Source organism: Brachyistius frenatus, unplaced genomic scaffold (assembly GCF_029030835.1).
Source record: "Brachyistius frenatus isolate BFR_SWC_R1_liver_20210118 unplaced genomic scaffold, ASM2903083v1 Contig_32, whole genome shotgun sequence".
Classification (NCBI taxonomy): domain Eukaryota; kingdom Metazoa; phylum Chordata; class Actinopteri; family Embiotocidae; genus Brachyistius; species Brachyistius frenatus.
Window position 1 is genome coordinate 3,008,698 of NW_027210631.1, and position 22,620 is coordinate 3,031,317.

The following is a 22,620-nucleotide window of genomic DNA, read 5'->3' on the forward strand; positions in this document are numbered from 1 at the left end:
CAGTGGCACAAGATCTGAATGTGAGGAATCCTCTGACAGTTCCCCGAGGCTTCAGATGTTTCTTGTCCTAACCCGCTCTTTTAGTAATTTACAGTATGTACACTTAGTCATCAAGGTGACCGGCACACTCTGAATCAGACCGGGACTCCTCAAACTCGGGGATTACATCTGTGGCTTGAGAAAAAGCTTTGACCTTTTTGGCTAATGGAACATCTTGAACAACAGGCTAGAGGCGGCACTTGTTTTAGTGGATTAAATTCCAGGAAAAGTCGTTGGAAACTGAGAAATCGGCCCGACGTCTTTCTTTTCAAACCACGAGATGCATCACCCGTCACGGAACTTTTTGCTTGGCGTGCCAAGTAATTCACATGCCAACCTTGGCAGCCCAATTGACTTCGCTAGTCAATAGCGTCTTTCTCCGTTTTCGCTGCCGGTCTTTCGCATACCACCATCAGCGAACACGTAGCTAAATCAGCCGTTGACTTCGGCATAGATATGAGCCCCTCCTTCCTCTTATCAAAGAGCCGCCCCTGATCAATTTGGTGACCTCGGTGAGAGTTTAGCTCGTGCCCCTTTCTTCGCAGTCATTACCACCATCAGGATTGGCAAGGGTGGATTAAAATATTGAATTTTTTTAAAATTTGAACAGGAATCATGCTAAACACAAAACAAAGAGTATTGACATCTAGCATTCATGCATAAAACGAGTATTCAAAGAGCACTTCTCTCGTGATGCATACTGTTATACATATAAGACTAATCGAAATGCAAAAGCTTACCATTATTAATCACAAAAGGGGAAAAGGAAATGTATTTCAATTGACTATTATAAGCAGGGCTAACGTTGGCAAACTAGACGATGTTCAGAAAAATGTTTGCCTCGTTTCTTGAGGCAGACAGCGGATGTTTTGTGTGCCACACTGGAAAGAAAATGGTGGATTTCTCAAATTATATTGTCGATTATGTCCCAAACACCTGAGTAGTCGTTCCAATTTTACCTCAGGAATCTAAGGGTACATTTACTGAATAGTTTAAGTATAGGCTAAATAGTTTTCCAGTTTTTCCTCCTCTTCACTGAGCGCTTTTGTCTTTTTGAGATAATATTTGAATTTGGCTGCAGATGTAATGGAAGGCGGGGTTGTGATGCTGTTTTTAGTAATATTTTGACATAATTCGCATGAAAATGGTTTTTTTTAAACACTAAAATTTGCCTAATTTTGGGCCACCCTATGGATGGATGGATGGATGGATGGATGGATGGATGGATGGCTGGATGGATGGATGGCGCTCCTTTTATTCGCCTAATCGCACCTGTGCCACAGGCTGGGTCTGTCTCAGTAGACTTACTTTTAGCACACCTAATACTTCATAAAGTAACAGCTGACCACAGACTAGAAAAGTCCTCACAGACTCTCATTTATATGGCTCTGTCACAGATATATTCAATGTTAAAACTGATTCGGGAGCAGACAAAAAACTTCCTGAGATTTCTTTGAGGTCATATATGTAGAAGTCACTGCAGCAGCCTTCTTTCGTCCAGCCTCAAGAGACAGAGAAGTTAATTTCACTGTAACTTCAGCAGCCATGGTCACAGGGGACAGACCCTTTACTGCTTCCACAGACAGTTTACTGTTGCAGTTCCACTTCACTTTCGAATTATTAGATACTGCAGGTATATCTGATCTTCCCAAGACACACACAGTGACTAGGAGTGGGCTAATAGTCGCTCAGAACTAGTTCTTACCATGTTGGAAACCAAATGTAGTTATTCTGAATGTAATATCACTCAAATCCCGGCTCTATCCTCACCTTCACACAGCTGCCCATCCAGGACACAGAGTGGGTGTGAATGTTGGATCACTAGTTCCAGAAACAGGCTCTGTTCACACCTGGCAGTACAGATGTGAGTGCACCCAAGACACATTGAGGATGCATTGAGAGCCGATCTCAACATGCATCCCCTGCATCTGGGCCTTTGTAATAATGTGAAACTATTCACTCAATATCCAAACCATAAGAAAATATGTGTTTAGTTCCTGACGGAAAATAAGCGTCATGAATGACTCTGCGTGGCCAGGGAAATTTACACACAGGTCATAAGCACCTGTGATATGTTCTAATAACTCAGCTGCACTGGATGCCTGCAAAGTGTTTCCTACAAAGTGAGATTTTTAATGTCAGCCCTATGTTGGAGACAATGCAGAGGTCAAAAGGTGCAGATTTCAAAACCGGATTGGCTTAAAAAGCTTTGTTGTACAGAAAGACGACAGGTATCATCAGAAAGGATAAGTTCTGCTGCTTATTTTCATGTTGGGAAGCAATCAGGACTTTGGGGATTATTCAGTCAAGAGAAGTGGGAGTGCAGATGCAGTGGGGTCAGTGTAATGACCATTCAACTTGATGCAAATATAAAGTTGATTTTCTCTGCAATGCTTTGTCACACAGACAAGGAACTGACATTGTTGGGAGGCTTAAGTTGATTCATCCTAGAAGAATGTCAGGTGTGAACTGGGCCACGAATTTGGGGGGGTTCAGAAACCAACTGTTCACCATTTGAAAGGTGTTAGTGTTCCTGACGCTATTCAACCATCCAACATGCAGTTCAGGCAGACAATATAACCAGCTTAGGTCAGTTCAAAAACAGTTTGAGGGGAAAGTTCAAATTTAGCAAACGCTCACATCGCAAAAGTGTGTGAGGAGAGGGTTTCAGTCGCTGTTACACAATCTGACAAACACTTAAAATTGATGTTGTTTCAAACAAAGATCCTACAATAAAGAAGACCCGCCATTATGCCGGCTTTTCTTTCTTACATTGAATCAAACAAAACCTGCATGATGCCTCCGACGTTGATTCGTCTCTGAGACTAGACAAAATTGCCCCAATTGTCATGTTCTTACCTTTTACATAGAGGAGCATAAACTGTGTATCTCGAACAAGCTGCGTAAAAGGAGCTATTGTGTCTGCACAGGAGGTGTAGCGAGATCGGTGGCTTTAGTCCCCTCTCTGTCTACACAGGTTCAGGCTCAGTCTGAGGTCACCTGTGTTTTGGCAGCACTTTGAACCCAATACACATCTACTGTCATCTCGCACGTGTAATGGAAGAAAATGGCCTTGCAGCATAAAAATGACACTTTATATAGAATGAGTAAAACAGGAGCGGTTATACAGCTTGTGTAAACAACTCATTTATTAAAGTAAAAGTGTGTGTTTCGCCAGATGCACGTGAAACGGACAACTGTAAAACACAGCTGAAACGTTGCGTGGCCAAGATGTCATAAAAGACAGTGACATCTGTGTTCCCACTTACCTGGTTGTTGCTCTCCATGTTAGCACTGAGGAGCCATGCTGCTGCCGACAGAAACTCTCAGTGTCGTCTACAAGAGAAAAAGACAAATCAGAATTGAATGCGTTGTTTTTCTTATTCAGACACAAATGTGGGATAAAAGACAAGGAAACTGAATTTGTCATTAATTTTTGGTTCAGTGGTCAGACAATCAAAAGCAATCAGAATTTGTAAATAGAGTCACCTCGATGCCTTTCAAGCAGGTGGACTAATATCCTGACAATCTGCGGCTGTACAATAATATATTTGATTGCATTTCATCATCCGGGCACATTAACATCTGTCGGCCTTGTTCTCTTTTCCCTCCTCCTTCTTGCACACAAACTTTGACTTTCAATGACTAAATTCATTCCCTGAATTTAAAACTTTTGTGCTGCCAAAACCTAATAATAAAGCTAGCCCTAAACCCGAGCCGAAAATAACGTCACAGTGCGTCCTTGTGCGGACATTTGTTCCTACAATACAAAAAGAAATACAGGACAGCGCACACCGTCTCAGTATCACCCGGCACACTGAGAAAGTTATCGCTCTCGTTACCCTCCGACAGTCTGAATGTCAACATCATAAACTACAGCGAGGGGTTTTATGGTGCTGATTATTGCAGCAGGAGGGAAAATTAATTTGTCCTGCCAGATGTAGTTTTCACGGGCTAGGCGCCTGCTTTACAAAGAGATCCTCATTCACACATTTTTTTTTATTGAATTACAAGTGAAAGCTTAAATGTTAAGTTAATGTCATGTTAAACATTGTGATGTTTTTTGACTTTTAGAAACAGACTTGTCCTATTTAAAGGAAATACCAATAAGTATTACTGGATACCGCATCAAGATGGGCTCTTAAACAAATGTTATCTTTTGTTGGACAGATTTCCATTTCAGAAAATTCATTTTTGTGCCAACTAGGTGATGTAGCAATGTTACTTTGACTGTTTGTTTGACTTTTTGCTTCAAGCACAACATGTCTGAAGTGCTGCTTATTTGCAGTGTTGCCAGATTTAGTAACTGACCTACATTACCATGCTACATTACAGTGATTATAGGACATTCCTATGCTTCAGTGCGGTGTAGAGATTAACAGGGATGCTGATGCTGTGTCCAGTCTGCCGCAACTTCAAGTGGAGGAAGATTGACACTGGGGCTGAAAACAAAAATTATATTGTTCCATAGCTTGCATAGCTGAAGGTTTAAAAAAAAAAAAAAAAAAAAGAAGCTAGTACTTGTGATTAAGTGATATCAGTATGTACATTTGTGTGCGTGTCTTTTATGAGCCACTGATTGTAAGGTGATATTGTTTTCTGAACATACCCCACCGCCCCTATCTAGCAGCTGTATCATTCAGCCAAAACAACAAATCACATCTTTTTGCTCATGGCCGTCTGTCACCTCTTTCCTCTCTGAAAAACATTTAAACCTTGACTTGTTTGTTGAAGGTTTAGTGAACGTGTGTGCATTGGACTGCAGCTTCCAGTCTTTCATGAAATACTCATCACCCCCTGCTTATCAGCAGGAATACTATGATTACTCTTGGTGACACACAAGAAAAGCATGCTGATGTCTATTTTTGTGGTTTGATTTAGTCATAGATTCTACACATATTTCTTAGAGGGAACAGTAGTGTTCAGTAAACAGGGAGTTTGACAGCCCATTGCTTAGTTATTGTGAACTGGATGATCAAGAGAAACTGGAAGCAGCAGAAAGAGGAGCTAACCGTTTATTTCAGGCTGAGTGTTTAAATTCTGCCTTTTTCTCTAGTCAGCAGGAGTTGAACATTTTTATTGCTGCGCTCGTCACTGTCACCAGTTGTCCAAACACAATGAATGAGGGGCAGGACAAAATTGGTTAACCCGCACGCTGATTCCTCTGCCCTTCAGAGTGGCTGAGAGAACGTTAATAAGAGCAGCATGACTAGCCTCTAATCACCAGTAAAGAAACTTGAAGCTGTGAGCGAGAGTCTGGTGCAGCCAGGTGAGGTTTTGCTACCTTTGAACAGAGGTGGTTTAGCCGTTTCCCTCTTTCTCGTCTTTACACTATGCAAAGCTAATCGCAAACACACTCTTCAAATGTTGGAGGAATATCCATGACTGTAAAAGGCAGGGTGGGAAAACGGACAGAAAACACTCCCAACATGTTAGCAAAGCTCTTGTCTAATAGTCAAAGACGGTGACTGCAATTAAAGGCTGTTAATGTGGACTTTTATGAATGAGGGTTCGTCACTTAGATTTTCTTGAGAAACCTTTCTGAGAGTTTCTGAGAACCAGTAAGTGGCTCGAATTCTTCCCTGAGGCTCACACCTCCACTGCTGGGAATAAGCATGTGGCAATATACAGGCATACGTACACATTTTCTACATTAAGTTACTCTCTGTTAATTGTAGATCTTGATAATCACCATGGGGCTTTTAAACTCATCCCAAAACCAAAGTGAGAGCCAAGAAGCTGGAACTAGTTTTAACTTGAGCAGATGATTGGGTGTGACCAAAGTCAACGCAGTTCACAACAGAACTTGAGCCATGAATAACATCCGGGAGTAAGCACAGATGTTGGTGTTTCAGGTTGTGCTTTGGCAACATTTTAAGCTTCTGCTTTAGGCCATATGACAAGATGACCTGATGCCACGCCAAGGTAATACACTCATCAGTCCTCTATAGGATATAGTGTCACTGTCATGCTTTGCCTTGTGTGGGCATGAAAAGAGCAAACGTGATTCTGCCAACAAAGAGCAGATGGTTAGGTTTAATAAAACATCATGGTTTCAGAAAACCTGGTTACGTTGAGGCACCAAAACGACATGGTTTGGGTAAAAATAAGTAATTTATGCAAGTAATGTCAAGTATGTCATGTAATGTAAGTTAAATACTTTATATTATGTGAATGTTATTGAAAACAGATCTACGTTGACTTCAATACTGGTCGCCAAAAGTTTCACCTTACTTGGACTTTATCACTCTTTGTACTTCATCACATGACCTCCTTCGACCGTGTTCTTACATGCGTGTATTTTTCACACCTCGGTGAGGCAAAACGTGATACTGACACGGTACCTCTCGTAGACTGACAGGTCTATTACTCGCTTTGGTGTGATACCGAACTTTACTACAATCATGACTGCTCTAAGACAATCTTTAACTAACCTGTCCAGAAGTACTGATGAAAGTGTGTTTGATCATTTTGGAAAGTTTACTTCTAAGTGATGATACTGTCATAAAATAAGAATCATAAAGACTGCAGGAGATATTTAAAGAAAATAAGTAAAGTAGGATGAGCCAACTTAATGACCCAGCTCGCGTAAACGCTTGTAGAGAAGCTCTTTGTGTGCTGGAAAGACTTGCTATTAAATAAAAAGTTAAACAATTTGAACTTGATGTTTAAAATGATCCAACAATACTGGTATACAATGGTTATGCAATAGAGTGTGTTCAAAAGAAGCAGGGTGTTCACATCTCAGAGTCATGCTGCAGGTACAGTGATGTAAGTTGGCAAATCTGCAATCACAATACCTGCCTCTCTACCATGGAAACTATGCTGAAAATGTACTATTTTATGCTGCCCAATAATTGTTACTTTTGAAGCTCAACGGGTTTTCAGTTGGTTAGTTAAGAAGAGATTAATCCAAATATGAGGAAACAGAGACAACTTATGGGGACACAACCGAGTGTGAGTTTGACGGAGAGGTTGCTTTATGCAAATCTTCTCATTTCAAGTGTTTCCATGTGTTGCTCAGGAGAGAATTATGTGTGTTTTAAGGAAGCATGGTAAATTGTGCATGTTACAGAATGTCAGTTCCCACAATAACGTATTCAGTCAAAGGCAAACATGCCCTGCTTCTGCTGATCATCATGGCGTCGGGGGCTGAGGTGAAGCCCAGGGTTCTCACGGAGACTTACAGACTTAAAAAAAACTTTCATCTGACAGCGTATATCCCCCCCCCTCCCCTCCCGAGATAAAACTAAACAACCCTTACCCCTGTCCATGAGTATGTAAAGTGTGGACTTGAGGAGTGTCTTTTAAAATGATTTCTAAGCAGAGTTTTGGTCATTATTCAAAATGGACATCATTGGTTATAACGTGAATTGAGACAGTAGAGTTCTGAGAGTTTTAAAGTATCACAGCCACTACTGCAGCTCCAACTGCCGGGGTCGTTTTCATAAAACTTCCTCGAGTTGCTCAATGACCAAAATTGAAGAAAATGTTTGAATCATTTGGATGTGTGAATTATGACCGTTTCCCTTCAAAAGGTAAATTTAGATCCTTGCGAAGATAAAAAGTGATTCACAAAGAATCTTAGATATTAGGGAGGAAGACTTTCTGAGGAATTTCTCAAGCAGACGAGAAAATGGCATAAAGTCAAAGAGGAAGAGGAAGATTCTTAAATGCTGAATGACAGTGAGTTAATGAAACAATGCCATCATGCAGACATGATGATTGAGGTTGATTTTATTAAACAAATTCATATCTCACTATGACACAATAACGCCATAAAAGTGATGACAGCACCAAGATATCTGGCACCTGGAAAAACTCAACAGTGATGACTCGGGACGGTTTAAACTTTCCATCTGCAGAGTGATCGCACAAATAGTTCCAGTGCTATTCCAGCCTTATATTGGGACACAACTCCTTTCCTTTCCCCTGGATGTCACTCTATGAAGGTACTTTTGTGTCTTATTTTTTTTAATTTTTTTTTTAAAGCAAGCATAAAAAAAACCTGTTTTGAGACTAAATTTATTGTACAGCAATCAATAATCTAGTTTGTAAGCAAAAGTATATAAACTGAGAATAAAATCATTTAGATTGCAAACACATTCTACCTTAAAGTTTTGTTGATTTTTGGTCACAGATTTGAGAATTAAGATTGTGTCACGAAATGTTTTGGTTGCAAATCAGACCTCTTTGGTTGCGAGTCACAAATATTTGGTTACATGTCCAGTCGGATGTTGTGGGCAGGACCTGCGCTCATGGATGAAACAGGAGTTCCTATTGGTGGGTTTTACTTGGATCCATGGCATGGTTGTAAACACTGCACACACGTCACTCCCTTTGTAAAGACCATGTGTCTATATATGAGGTGTGTATCCAAGCCAAACCCATCAATAAAAACTTTTGTCTCCTTTATCAGTGGAGGTCCCGGGAATTAAGTCCTACTCGACTCGCAATCAAAAAAAACGTTTGACTCGCAAGCAAAGAGGTTTGATTTGCAAGCAAAAAAAATTCTGTGACGAGCAAAATTCTTAAGTCTATAAACGAAGCAAAACTGTAAGAGAATTTGTTTGCAATCCAAATAATTTGATTCTCAGTTCATATATTTTGACATAAAAACGTGATAGTAGTTTTTTATGGTGATATTTTTTTAAGCTTGCATAAAAAAGACACAAAACTACTTTCATACGTCCATCCTGTGCCCATTATCACAACTTGCCCTTTTTTCTGAAACAAGTAATCATGCCTTTTAGAAGGATGCATATTTTCATAATGTTTGTGAATACGGCCCCTGATCTTGTTGGAAGTGGGTCGAGTCAGCCAAACTACAGGTGTGCCTTACAGATCCTCTGATGTAGGGAGACTAATGTTGGTCATCAAGAAAGGAAATAATCTGTTTACCACAAGGACAAAAACCACAGCATCTTTAAAAAGTTCTTCTCTTTCTGTCTCCACAGATATTACAGGTGAATCTAGTGATGTCCATCCTGCTGTATGTGATGGTCCTTGTGTACCTCTATGGTATCCAGGCAACCAACATGGACCGCGGTCGCCAAGGGCAACAGCAGCAGCCAAGTCCTGACCCCTTAAACTCTCTCATAATCCAGCTGCTTCAGGCTGACCTGATGAGGGGGAAGACGAGGGGGAACCAGAGCCAGCAGGGGAAAAGCAGGGACACGGAGCCGCAGGAGACACTTCCCCCTCTCCTGAGTGCGACCTTTCCTTTAGAGGAGCAGGGCAATGCGGAGCAGTGGGGGGCGGGGGGGCGGAGCGGCGGGAGCAGTGACGGTTTAATCGACCAGCAGGTGATGCTATTGAACTCGGACCTCCTCAGGCAACACAAGCGGTACAATTCACCCCGGGTGCTGTTGAGCGACCGGCCCCCGCTGCAGCCGCCGCCGCTGTACCTCGCGGATGATTTTGTAAGCGGCGGAGCGGACGGAGCGGCGGCGGGAAACAAGACGCGAAAGAAGCGCAACGCAGAGCACAGGAGCTACCGTGGGGAATATTCTGTGTGTGACAGCGAGAGCCAGTGGGTGACGGATAAAACCCACGCGGTGGACACCAGGGGGGACCACGTGACTGTTCTGGCCAAAATTAAAACCAGTGCCACGCAGGACATCAAACAGTACTTTTACGAGACGCGCTGTCGGACCGCGAGGCCCTTCAAGGGAGGCTGCAGGGGCATCGACGACAAGAACTGGAACTCACAGTGCAAGACGACGCAGACGTACGTCCGAGCGCTGGCGCAGTATCACAACTCAGTGGGCTGGAGGTGGATACGCATAGACACTTCCTGTGTCTGCGCACTGTCGAGGAAACGTCACAGGACGTAAACAAGGCCCTGCTGGGGGGGAATTACCTGTTTGGAATTCTACTTCCTGTATAGGATTTAATTTCCTGCTCACAGTGCTCCCAACCACAGGATTATGTGTCACGGTGGTGAACGGCAACACTCTGCTATAAAATTATACTTTGAATGACGAAATCTGGGGTCCATTTAAAGGATATTTCACGCTGACGTGCTGCACAAGCTGTGGCAGCACTGCTGTTACGGAAGAACTCGTTTGAGAGGGTCTGGGGAGGGAGGGGATGAGCGTGAGATGGAGAACTGTACATATAAATTATTTAAGTTATATGAAATGCATGTAGTTTATACATGTTTATCTATCTATATATGATGTATGAATATATTTGTGTTATTTATTGAAAGTCTTCTTCAAAAGGAAAAAAAAAACATGTCTATAAAAAGGAATGAAACAAGCGATGAACTCATTTTGAGACTACAACATAGAGCTGAGCTGCAAAGGTGCTTCACAGTAAGACTTTACATGTGCCTTGACCAGTGTGGCTGCAGAGCAGAGCGGTAGGACATGGTAACTCACACACATCAGTTGCCGCAAATGTTGTTTTTTGGGGTGGGGGGGGGGGTGAACCTAAAACATGGCAGAGCTGAAGGGACCTGTCCTGTCCTGCTGACCAATATGGAGCCCAAATTCTTAGCATTAATGACACAGATGACTCTTATCAGACGAAAACACAGATTTGAGATTTGTGACCAAACGTATACATTTACACTGTGTTCACAACTGACACAACGTTTATGATGTAATGCACAGCAAGTCCATTCATTCCTCTTGGGAGACAGTCCTGACAAGCAAAAAAGTGAAATTCCTCGTGTGGAATCTGCTGGCAGTGACGGATGGAAATTGAAGAAAATTAAACGGTTTGGTTTTCCACAGACCACTTTGACTCTGTTCACCAAGTTTTACTCTGTTTTTGTTTCTTCCTTTTAATAAAAACCTATATTTCTTAAACTTGGAAACATTTCATAAACAAATACTGATTTCAAATGATTATGGTGCCCAAGAGTACAGTTCATATGTTATGTCATATTGCATTGCTTTAATACAGTCCTCATTCAAAATCTGCTTTGACCTTCAGTTGTGGTGGTTGATACATTCCCTAAAAAGGCTGTTCAATCTGGTACCACAACAACGTTTGTAACACAGCTGTCAGTCCACAGGAGACCTGAGTCAAGGTCATGTTTTGCCTCACCAAGCTTGAACAGTAAAGTGACAGCTTTACCCACCAAAACCATGTGGTTGGATTTATTCAAATGTATTTATTTCTTTAAAAAAAAAACATCATAGGACTTCCTTATTCGATCATACTCGTGTGTACTTTTCACATTCAGGCAACGCAAAACGTGACACTGGCACGGTATCTTCTAGCGGACTGAAGGGTGTATTACACGCTTTGGTGTGATACCGGGCTTGGCCTTTAGACTTTAATTAGTTGTTGTACAGTAGCAGCCTTTGCAAAATTATTTATTAACATCTTCCTCTTGTTGTGTTTAAAACTTGAATCACTAAAATGCCACTTTGAGAAAAAGCTTTGTTACAGTTTTAGTTTGGTAGCCTCTGCATTTTACATTTACACTGAAGAGTTGGAAATCCCCCAGCGGACGTTCTGACTCAACAGAGTGTGAGGTCAAATTAAGTAATGGTTTGAGATCAGACTAGTGATCCACTAAAAGACCAAAACCAACAATAAAATGGTTCATGTAAAAAGCATCGTTTGGGTAGCCAAACCTCTCTGGCTCCCCTGTGCAATAGAGATCCATTACTGTCTAAAAACTACTAAAAGCACATTAGTGAGCCACATTGTTGTACTGGTTGACATGACTATTCAACATTATAGAAACTATAGACACCCATTGCTATCGGAAATCATGTCAGGTCCTGGGGACACGTTTTTCAGGATGTATGTCTTAATAAGTCGGTTTGGGATTGAATGCCACAATTTAAGTGCCACATGGTCAGCTTTTTTATTTAATTGATAATAACAAGGATACATATTATCACCAAACTTATCCTTTAAATTTTTAACTGAGAAACCTCTGGAACTATTAGGATTTCATTTTCACAATTCAGTCAGAGATGACTGATCAGAGATCAAATCCACAATCACTTATTTTGCTTTCTGATCAGACGAGTTACACCTCAGTCAGCACAGAGAGAACAAAGGTATCAAATGGACCTAAATCTTTAACATATGGGATAAGTGGCCAAACGGTAACACATAAAAAATGACAAAAAAGCGCATCCACGTGTGTGTGTGTGTCGATAACAATGCTGCTTTTGCAGCTCAAACTCCTCATTTCACTGACACTGCACAAAGTGTTGTTCTAACTAGATGGCAAAAATCAATTATTGGCGGGACTAATGCAGAACAGATGCTGGAGGTGTCTAAAGACATGACTACAATGGCTCCAACTGTGTGCAGCGCTGATGCAGGATGAACTCACAGTTAAATCTCTCTGATTGTTATCACTATGGCACCATTTTATTTGATATTAGTAACAACAGTTAGAAATATAAAACACAGAAAAGCAGTTGCAGAGACAAGTCAAAGACAAATCAAATTATGCAGTGCTGCAGAAACATACCAGAGACAACATGGTTGAGACATAAATCAGTCATTATTAAATTCCTCAGAGGTTACTGCGGAGCACAGAGTAGCACGAGTGTGCTACGACTACAAGTATACTGTATACTTCACATCATTTATAAGGAGACATGAAGATGCAAAGAATAAGCTTTCTAGTTTAGGAGCCAAACAATACAGACGATTGTGAGTCTCAGTCAAAGCAATGAAATCAACAATTTAGGAGCAGATTATATGGTGTTTCAAATTGTACTCATTCTCACAAATAAACAATTTCCCAAAATAAATATAGTGTTTTTTGGAATGAAGAAATTCTAGTGTCTTTGAAAGGATCACAGGGTTGCTGTTGAGTTATTAAAAGGAGGATGGGTTAGGGTTTTCGATGGACGTCTGTTAGCAGAAAATGTTTTAGTGTTGGATTTTGGTTGATTTTAGTTACTAAAGCTGCTATTCAAGCAAGAGGCTTATGCATTCAGATACGAGCATGCAATTATTTTTTGCGAGCACACAAAACATGAAATACAAGTGCAGACTGTGAAATTATTTGTGGACATCATTTCACAAGCACAAAATCTTTATGACCCTAATTTGACTCCATATAGAGCCACTCATAAAACGTGTAGTTACATTTGTTCCAGATGGGAGAAGATTTCAGAAGTTCCAGAGTACCTTTCCATCCACAACAGCACCTGCAATCTGCAGGACTGTTGCGTTGCTCAATTTGACTGTAAATGTCTCTGCCATAACATAGAGATGCTGTGTAGTCTTACACAACTTTTACTAGGTTCTACGAGTGTCTCTGGGCCTTTGGTGCAATGACACTGAACTATGTGAACTAAAGGCAGATGTTTTCTGCAGACAGTTAAGATCCAAACTCAAGCTCTGGTTTCAGATTATTCTGCAGCAGCCCTGGCTATCCATATTTACCTGACTAAAAACATGCTAGGAGCAGTGACTGGTAGTGTGACTGTCTTCTTTTGGTTGCATTGGGTTCTACACATAATCAAGAATTTCCGTCTCTACCAGCCCAGTAAGTAACACAGGTCTTTACAGCCATGCTGGATGCTTTTGCACCTCATAATTCACATCCAGTGCCAACAGAGGCAGAAACGGTGTTGAGATCAGAGCGTTTGACAGTCTTTTCCTGACCTTAACCAAGTGTTTCGGTTGCTTAACCCCAACCAGCCCGTTCTCATTCCAGGGGCATCAAATACTGCCACTTCATCAAAGCTGTTGGCATCACAGAGATACACACAAGGTAGGGGGCTCTCTTTAGCCACCGAAACAAAGAAGAAGCTAACAGAGTAAAAACAGTGAAGTGATGAAGTCGGGGATGTTTGGATAAAGACGGGTCTTTTACTAACGATGTTACTTATGTAAAATTACTTATTTTTAACCAAACCATGATCTTTTCTCACTTCTGACCACATGATTTGTAGTGACTAAATGTGCCAGTATTTGACACCCTGGAGGAGAAAGGGTTGCCACAACCCTACTGTACCCATAATCCTCCTGTGATAAACATTAAAGAGCATCTGTTTATGTTCAAATGATTTATCTAGTTAGGTCTCAGGCCCAACAGAGGAAATTATGAGCTGCAAACTGTTTAGCAACAACTGTTTACTCCAAATAACATTGGTAGTGTTTTCTATCCTTAACCACATTATTATTATTGTCAACAGGACCCAAAAATTCTCCAAACTTCAACAGAGCATGTTACCCAAGTAGTTAATTGAATCTTCTCCTAACCAAGTCAACAAACTTAACCAAACTCAGACAATGGTTGCAGCAGTGAGTTATAACAATTAAGGAAACCACAGATAATTGACATCTCCCTGCTGATAGGAGTACCAGATTCAAAAAAACCTTTATTTGTTATCCTGCAAGGTGGTTACTATAGAAACAATGTAATTTATTTAATTCTAAGGACTTGATGTGTAGTTTTGCGGAAGATAAAGAAAAAAATGCCAATGCATCGGCACGCGACATAAAAGGACATTTTCATGAATGCTGTCATGTTCTGCACGATCATCCAGTATTGATGTTCTTGGCTTGATTCTTACATGTTGCACAAACTAGAGCTTGTTACTGAAACTGAAACATTTCTTCTAACTTGTTGGTATTTAGACAAAATAAAACAAGACTTCATGAGTTTCACATTTACAAATGTCAGGATCTGAAAAAAACTGGGGCTATACAGGCTTTACTTTTGTATGCTGATCAACGCAAAAGTAGATTTCTACAGTGACTGACCCTGGAAGAGCTGAGTGTCATTCATACATACAGTACATACAAAGCTTTAGTTTTCGTGCAGTTTAGAGGGGGAGAGCGTTTTTCTTTAGCTACAATTAATATGTGTCCCCTAAACGCCTCACATGCTATCAGTAGACACTAGCTTGCCGGTTGCAGATAGGAAACCTTCTATTCCTGCAAAGCACGCAAGTGAGACAATGAGGGCAAAAATGAGTTTAAGAAGAGTGAAATACAGCATTCGATGGAAATGAGTGATTCTGTCTACGTGGGCGGCCGGTACAAGTACATTTTATGAATAAGAAATGCTATGGCTCACTCATGAGATTTACTCCAGCATAAACAGAGTAAACGTTATGGGTTTTAAAAAGGAACATGTGTCAGTGTGTAAGCAGCGTAGGTATTGGAATTTGGTACTGAATGACAAGGCAATTTTTTTTATATTAGACAGTACCGAAGCATTTTAGTAAGTGCCATAAAAGTATGGAGGTTGGTGCTCAGCCCCTGGAACTGAGACCCTTTGGTACTACAGCTCAAAAAAGTCCACAGAGGTAGTGTAAACAACTCAGCTCTACATGTATGGGTTACAAATTTATGAAAAATATTATTACAAATGATGTGATCCAGCATGTCAATGCAAAACAGAACTTTATACATTTGTATGTAACTGACGGATCTATGGGGTTTCAGCTGGGAATGGTTTCTCCTCTACTTTGCAGCTAAAAGACTTATAGTCCAACTGATGCCATCAGGTCATCCACCGATGATTATCTCCCACCAAAGCTCATTACAAAATGTGATCAATTGGACCTCCCATCATTACCCAACACCCCTCTCTTCGTCCCAGTGACCCAATTGTCCTCATGCTGAAGGAGGGAGGTCTCCTTCGTCCCATCCGGAGGTGTGATCAGGTATGAGCAGCAGCAGCCTCTTCATGCAGGTTTTGTTTGATTTCTTATTAATGGGAGGCAGGTGAGGGAAGCGGTGGGAGCGGGCATCAGTGGTCTAATGACTGAGGGGTAAAGCTGACTAAAGAAAATGTACATACATGCAGAGCTGGGATTTGAGGCTGTAATCTCCTATTCTAAGAGGAGTTTACCACTTTTTTTTTTTTACCACAGGAGAGCAGATCAGCAACACCTTCAATGTGCTGACTAAATTGTGTGCTTGACTTGAAAATGCACTTGACTGTAGAGGGCAAACTTCTGTGAATGAAAGAAACGTTACCTGTGGGTGGACTTGTAGATATCCCTGTAAGCAGTTTCTAAAAAAAAGTACTGGTGCACACAGAACATGCTTTCTTTGTCTAATTTAATGAATCTAAACTGTCCATAAACTATCTAGTCAATACAAACAAATCTGACATATGACCCTTCAGAAACATTCATTTCTACATGCATAACGATGTCCTCCTCTCTCCCATTGACGCTTTTGTTCCGAGTCTTACAGCCGGAGCTTAAAGTGCTGACATCGCCAACTTGTCTAATCTCTGATGTCATGACTACACACAGCTCCAGACAGTCATAGTCATGGAACAAGGTGAAGGTGATTGTAAAAGTATTCAGGATCATTACGTATTTATCACAATTGAGGCACTGCCGAAGGAAAATCTCTTGCAACTAGAACCACAGCTAAAATCACTTGAGGGTAAAGGCTTGAACAAACATCCTGGACTAGCTGGTTTACAGGTTTTCTACCCCTAAAATAATATTAACTGACATTTTCTTGCTAGCCAAGATCCCAGTCCAGAATAAGAAAAGATGTATTGCAAGTATATGTCATACTTTCATATTTGAACATGATGTTCTGACAGGTAGAGCAGCTGCTTGGCCTGGGTGTTACGGTTTTAACTTGTATAATGCCTATAAAAAGTATTCACCCCGCTTGGATGTTTCACCCTTTTGTTGCTTTTATACATGAAATCATGGTCAATATAAAAAAAGTAAATGATTGCATAAATATCCACCTCCTTCAGGTCAGTATTTAGTAGATGGACTAGTAGATGCTGCAATCACAGCACTGAGTCTGTGTGGATTTATCTCAATCAGGCTGCCACATGTAGACACTGACATTTTTATCCATTCTTCCTTGCAAAACAGCTCAAGCTCTATCAGGTTGCTCAGGGATCGGGCGTGAACAGCTCTTTTCTAGTCCAGCCACAAATTATTGTTTGGATTGAGATCTGGGGCTTTGACTTGACCACTCCAGAACATTCACCTTGTTGTCTTTGAAACATTTCTGTGTAGCTTTTGCTGTATGCTTGGGGTCATTGTCTTGCTGGAAAATAAATCTTCTCCCAAGTCGTAGTTCTCTTGCAGACGGAGTCAGATTATCCTCCAGGATTTGGTGATATTTTCTGCATTCCTGTTCCCCTCTACCTTTACAAGCCTTCCAGGGCCTGCTGCTGAGAAGCATCCCCAGAGCATGATGCTGCCACCACCATGCTTCACAGTGGAGATGGTGTATTTGTGGTGATGTGCAGTGTTTGGTGTTCGCCAAACATAGCGTCTGGTCTGATGGCCAAAAAGCTAAATTTTTGTCTCACCAGACCAAAGAACCTTCTTCCAATTGACCTTGGGGTCTCCCACATGCCTTTGGGCGAATTCCAGGTGAGATTTTATATGAGCTTTTTTCAACAGTGGCTTTCTCTTTGCCACTCTCCCATACAGCTTTGACTGGTAAAGAACCCGGGCAACAGTTGTTGTATGTACAGTCTCTCCCATCTGAGCCACTGAAGCTCTTAACTCCTTCAGAGTGGTCGTAGGTGTCTTGATGGCCTCCCTCACCAGTCTTCTTCTCGCCCAGTCACTCAGTTTGTGAGGACGGTCAGCTCTACGCAGATTTGAACAAGTGCCATACTCCTTCCATTTCTTAATGATGGATTTAACTGAACTCTGTGGGATGTCCAGTGAGTTGGAAATCTTTTTGTAGCCATCACCTGACTTATACTTTTCAAGGATCTTTTCTCTGAGTTGCTTGGAGTGTTCATTTGTCTTCATGTTGCAATTGTAGCAGAAATACTGATGAAGCAGAGACTGGACCTTCCAGACAGGTGTTTTTATACTACAATCACTTGTCACACATCAACTGCACTCAGGTGATCTCCATTTCACTAATTGTGACACTGCTGGATAGCTGGACCTCTGTTGAATTAGGTCAGTCACTCTAAAGAGGGTGAATATTTATGCAAACACTTTTTTACACTATATATATTTTTTTAATTAATTGACATTAGTTTGTAAAAATCTGTTTTCACTTTGACATGAAAGAAGCTTTTTTTGCACATTTTTGTCAATAAAGCCAAATTATATTGACCATGATTTCATGTTTAAAAGCAACAAAAGGGTGAAACATCCAAGGGGGGGTGAATACTTTTTTATAGGCATTGTATCCCTTTGGCATGCTTGATAAGCAAAAAAAAAAAAGAGGCGCTGGATTATGCCGGGAAATAGGATTCTTTCAGCATTAGACGTGGGCGTAGAGAGGGATTGGTGCACTTGAAGATGTTTTTCCTATCCATCCTGCGCTGATACCGCTGTCTGTGTGTGTCTGTCTGTCTGTGTGTGTGTGTGTGTGTGTGTGTGTGTGTGTGTGTGTGTGTGTGTGTGTGTGTGTGTGTGTGTGTGTGTGTGTGTGTGTGTGTGTGTGTGTGTGTGTGTGTGTGTGTGTGTGTGTGAAGGGGGATTTGTGGGGAAGGGTATTCAGTATCAAGGACCAGGTTGTTCATGCTGAAAACTGCACAAGATCCCAGGATATTGAATTAAGACCCCATGAGCTATTTGGGGGGTTTCATGTCATTCCAGAGCCTGCTGAAAGGCTAAAGGTCACGAGCATTTACAGATGGCGGGATCACAATAAGGCGAAGAGGAATCAACAAGATTTGGAAACTGTCAGTCAAGCTCATTCTTGTTACTGTATTTGTGACAGTAGCTCATCTATTACATCTAAATACTCATAAGCTTCTTCTAAGCCAACAAACTTCGAAGTCCTCTGCCATCAATGTAAAAAGTATGTTTTCTTTCATATTTATCTGTTTGTTCTTATGATGTCTTAAACATTAAAGAAGTGCTGTAGATCTGCTGATTAGACGTTATACCACGTTTTTCTTTTTGGCTTTTATTATTCCACTTCACGACTTCATGCTGGTTTTACAGTTGCAAGTGAAGTTTGAATGTTGGGTTATAATAGTAATAATAAACTTCATTTGTAGAGCACCTTTTATATGTAGAAATGCAGCTCAAAGTGCTTTACAGCAAGAAAACTACATGCAATTTTTCAAATAAAAAGAGATATTAAGAAAGATAAAAACATGTAATTCAAAAATTTTAAAAAGAAATAAAATGATGAAATTAAACAAGAAAAGAAAAAGAGAAAACATTATTTTAAAGGCACAGAAGTGAGTGCGAGAGAGTTTTAGGCGTTGCTAGTTAAAGGCTAAAGTAACGCGATATGTTTTAAGCTTTCTTTTAAATATATATTTACTGAGCCAACTTCCCTGATATCTACAGGTAATGTGTTCTACAGCACCCTTTTCTTTTGGCTGTTGCTAGGAACTTTCAATAAGTCAGCAGCAGATGATTGCAATGTTTTTGAATGCACATATTTAATCAGAGAGTTAGCAGTGTAACTAAGTCCGAGTCCATTAAGAGCTTTGTATTTAAGGAGGAGGATCAACCCTTTGTGTTTTTGGTTTATCATTAACGACCAACAAATATAACTGATAAGCGGTGAGGTCCTGAGCCAAATATTCTTTTAAATTCAACTTTCAAAAGGACAAAGATAAACGACTTGAACAAAATAAAAGCTGGTGGACTTGGTGAGTTTCTGAGGAAATGAGGGACTAGTTGGTCCCGCCTTCTCATATTATTTAGAAAAACTGCCAGTTGTGCAGATCGTCAGTCTGGAACAAAATGTTATCATTAGGTTTTAGTGTGAACTGTGTGTGTAACTCATACAGAGGTAAAGATGCAGAAGTATTCACATCTCTATAAATATCATAAAGTGCATTGGAGACACATAAGATGCTGACATCCTTTACTGTGGTGCACAAGAACAGATGGATCGTAGTTAGTTCAGTGAATTAAGGGAGTTTATTAAATCTGATTGACAGACACAAACTGGTCCCCGAGGTCTCTTAATTACACCCTGAGATGTTGATGTTTAAGATGTTTAAGTCAAAAAATGCTCTTGGCAGGGATGAAAAGTATGAATACTTTGCTAAACATTTTCATTTTGATGATTCCCATTGCAGGTCAAACCAGGAACGGTTAATACATGACAGCTTCTGAAATGAATGAATTTGGGTGTTTAAATAATAAAAGAAGCCCTCCATTAATTTTTCAACAACTTAAAATGTCTCGCATATCTCAAACCTACGGGAGCTGGTGGATTTCTACAGCATGTGGTGGCCATGTCAAACATAAATTACATCCAGCATTCATTCCCAAAGCTCTGACTTTCCGAGGATTAAACACTACTTTAGAGGTTCAGGTCGTACCCAGAGCAAGTACTTCGTTCAACATCAGACATTCCACAAAACGGCTTTGAAGGAACCACTAATACCATGTTTTTAAACTCCCAGCATTGCACGTTGCATGTCCTAATATGGTCCTCAGGGAGGCCGACTCACGGTATTGCCAAAAATAGGTATGTTCTGCAATAAATTATAAATGCGAGCCATTCTTCAAATGCTTAATAATGGTGACATAAGTCACTAATTGTGCTGGAAAACAGAGAATGTTAAATTAAATTTGGGTCAAGGTCATTGCAGACACAAATATATTTAATTTCAGGGATGCAAAAACATTAAAGCTGTGCAATATAAGATTTCCTGCTACATTTACAGTAAATTTCTGCATTCACGTACCAGATTAGCTTCCAACTATGTGAAAAAAAAGTTCATACAGTTTTGACCTTCTGAAGCAAAAACTAATGGTAAAATACCTAAAGGATGCAAAAACCTGAAGCTACCAGCATTTACAGCATTATTCAAAACCTGAATCCGAAGCTGGAGTGTTTACAGTACTTTGTCAGTTCAGTTTTTTCCTCTCTGTCAGAATGTCACACACTCGGTGTTAGCGTTCACCGACATTGGAAGGCAAAAGAAAAACAGAGACGTTGCCAAAACCTTGATCAGAAGGGGGAAGAAATGCTCAAAGTCTTAAAGGATTTTTAAGCTACAGTACACTCGGTATTGACATTGGCAGTGGGTGAGAGAAGCTGCCCCACGTGGAGACATTTAATTGGGTGACAATGGGAGGCCTGTGTACATGGCAGAGAGTGAGACCATGTGGTTGTGCATACACACACTGCAAGGGATCAGAAAAGAGGAAATGGAGGAAATGAGAAGGTGCTGTTCACTCGGATGATTGGCAGGTAAGATTTCCTGAGATGTAGAGTAGCTGGCTGGGAGTGTGAACATCTGGAGTTAAATGCAGCACTGACCACCCACTGGGTCTATGTATGTATGTATGTATGTGTGTGTGTGTGTGTGTGTGTGTGTGTGTGTGTGTGTGTGTGTGTGTGTGTGTGTGTGTGTGTGTGTGTGTGTGTGTGTGTGTGTGTGTGTGTGTGTGTGTGTGTGTGTCAGACGACGGGGGTAAAAATCATCGCTTTGCTATTACAGCACGTAGGAATGCCGTTTCTCTGTAATGGTTTCTTATTGGACGAGAGGTGCAGACACACACATACACACCCCTTCACAAAAATCTTATCTTGTTGTGCAACTCAAACTTTAAGTCTGACTCAAAAGGACAGACCTGCAAATAACTGAACAATAAACATGATGTTTTTAAACTTGACTGCTGAAAAAGGCATGAAGACATTTATAAGTGCCACTTATAAATCATAATGTAAAATCATTAGCTAAAAGAAAAAGCATGTACAACAATAAAGTGCATTTATTTCTAAGACCATTATTCAGGATAAGGCAAAAATTACAATAACAGCTGTTGTAAGCTGTTGTTTTACCACAGCAGCTGTCAATCACAGCTGTTATAATGATATACACTTTTTATAGCATGAAATAAATATTCAAAAACAGATTTATCAGAAAGCTCAACATTTAAACAAACATAATTCTATATAATGATTAAGGCCAATGTGATACTAGATTTCGGTTACCGCTGATACCAATATTAAAGAGCTAAATAAAAATCTCAATATTGATATACCAGCAAATATTCTTCATATACTGTATACACAGTATATGTAAACACATTGTTTTTCAATGATCAACCACTTGTGACGAAGAAATGCAATGGAGGCAGGATATTTTATAGTTTCAATACACTTCAATGAGAATTTAATAATAATAAATACAAAAGCTATTTATTATTGAAAAACACAAATAAATCAATTTTTAATTGACCCCAAGATTATTTTTCTGCATTGTATATCTGTAACAGGCCGATATATGCTGGCCAATGCGTTGGTTGGGCACTAATAACGATAAATGAAATGAAAATTACATTATTGTACAGTATATGATAGAAATAATTTTAGGGAAAATAAATTTCAGTCTTTATTTCAATTTTTCTTAGTTTGGCTCATATCCTATCTACTAGCATGGAGGGGGCGGTAGTAGTAGTCTATGGCAGCCGAAAAGTCGTCCATCACACGGTCAACATCGTGTTAGCTTGGGGTATGAAGGCAAATAACAAAGTAATAACACAGTAACTGGAATTAGTTATTAGTTAATAAGTCTACTGAATTTTTTAATTGTGTGACTAAATAATCCATTGCTCCCCAACACTTGAAAAGTAGCTGTGTGTGGGTCTTTCATGTGTCATACCACTTGCAGAACGCATCATAAAAGCACAAACACTTTAACAAGTTGTTGCAGTTTGTTCCAGTATGAACACAAATCTTTAAAGAACTCAT

The 22,620-nt window shown here is 40.3% G+C and overlaps 1 protein-coding gene across 1 annotated transcript in view; it reads left to right on the forward strand.

Annotated features, from left to right (window-relative positions):
* ntf3 (neurotrophin 3) overlaps nucleotides 1-10,143 on the forward strand; it is a 40,667-nt gene extending 30,524 nt beyond the window's left edge. The window contains exon 2 of the mRNA XM_069699948.1: nucleotides 8,997-10,143. Coding sequence (XP_069556049.1) covers nucleotides 8,997-9,875 — 879 coding nt within the window. The 3' untranslated portion in view covers nucleotides 9,876-10,143. The remainder of the gene's footprint in view (nucleotides 1-8,996) is intronic.
* The last annotated feature ends 12,477 nt before the right edge of the window (nucleotides 10,144-22,620 follow it).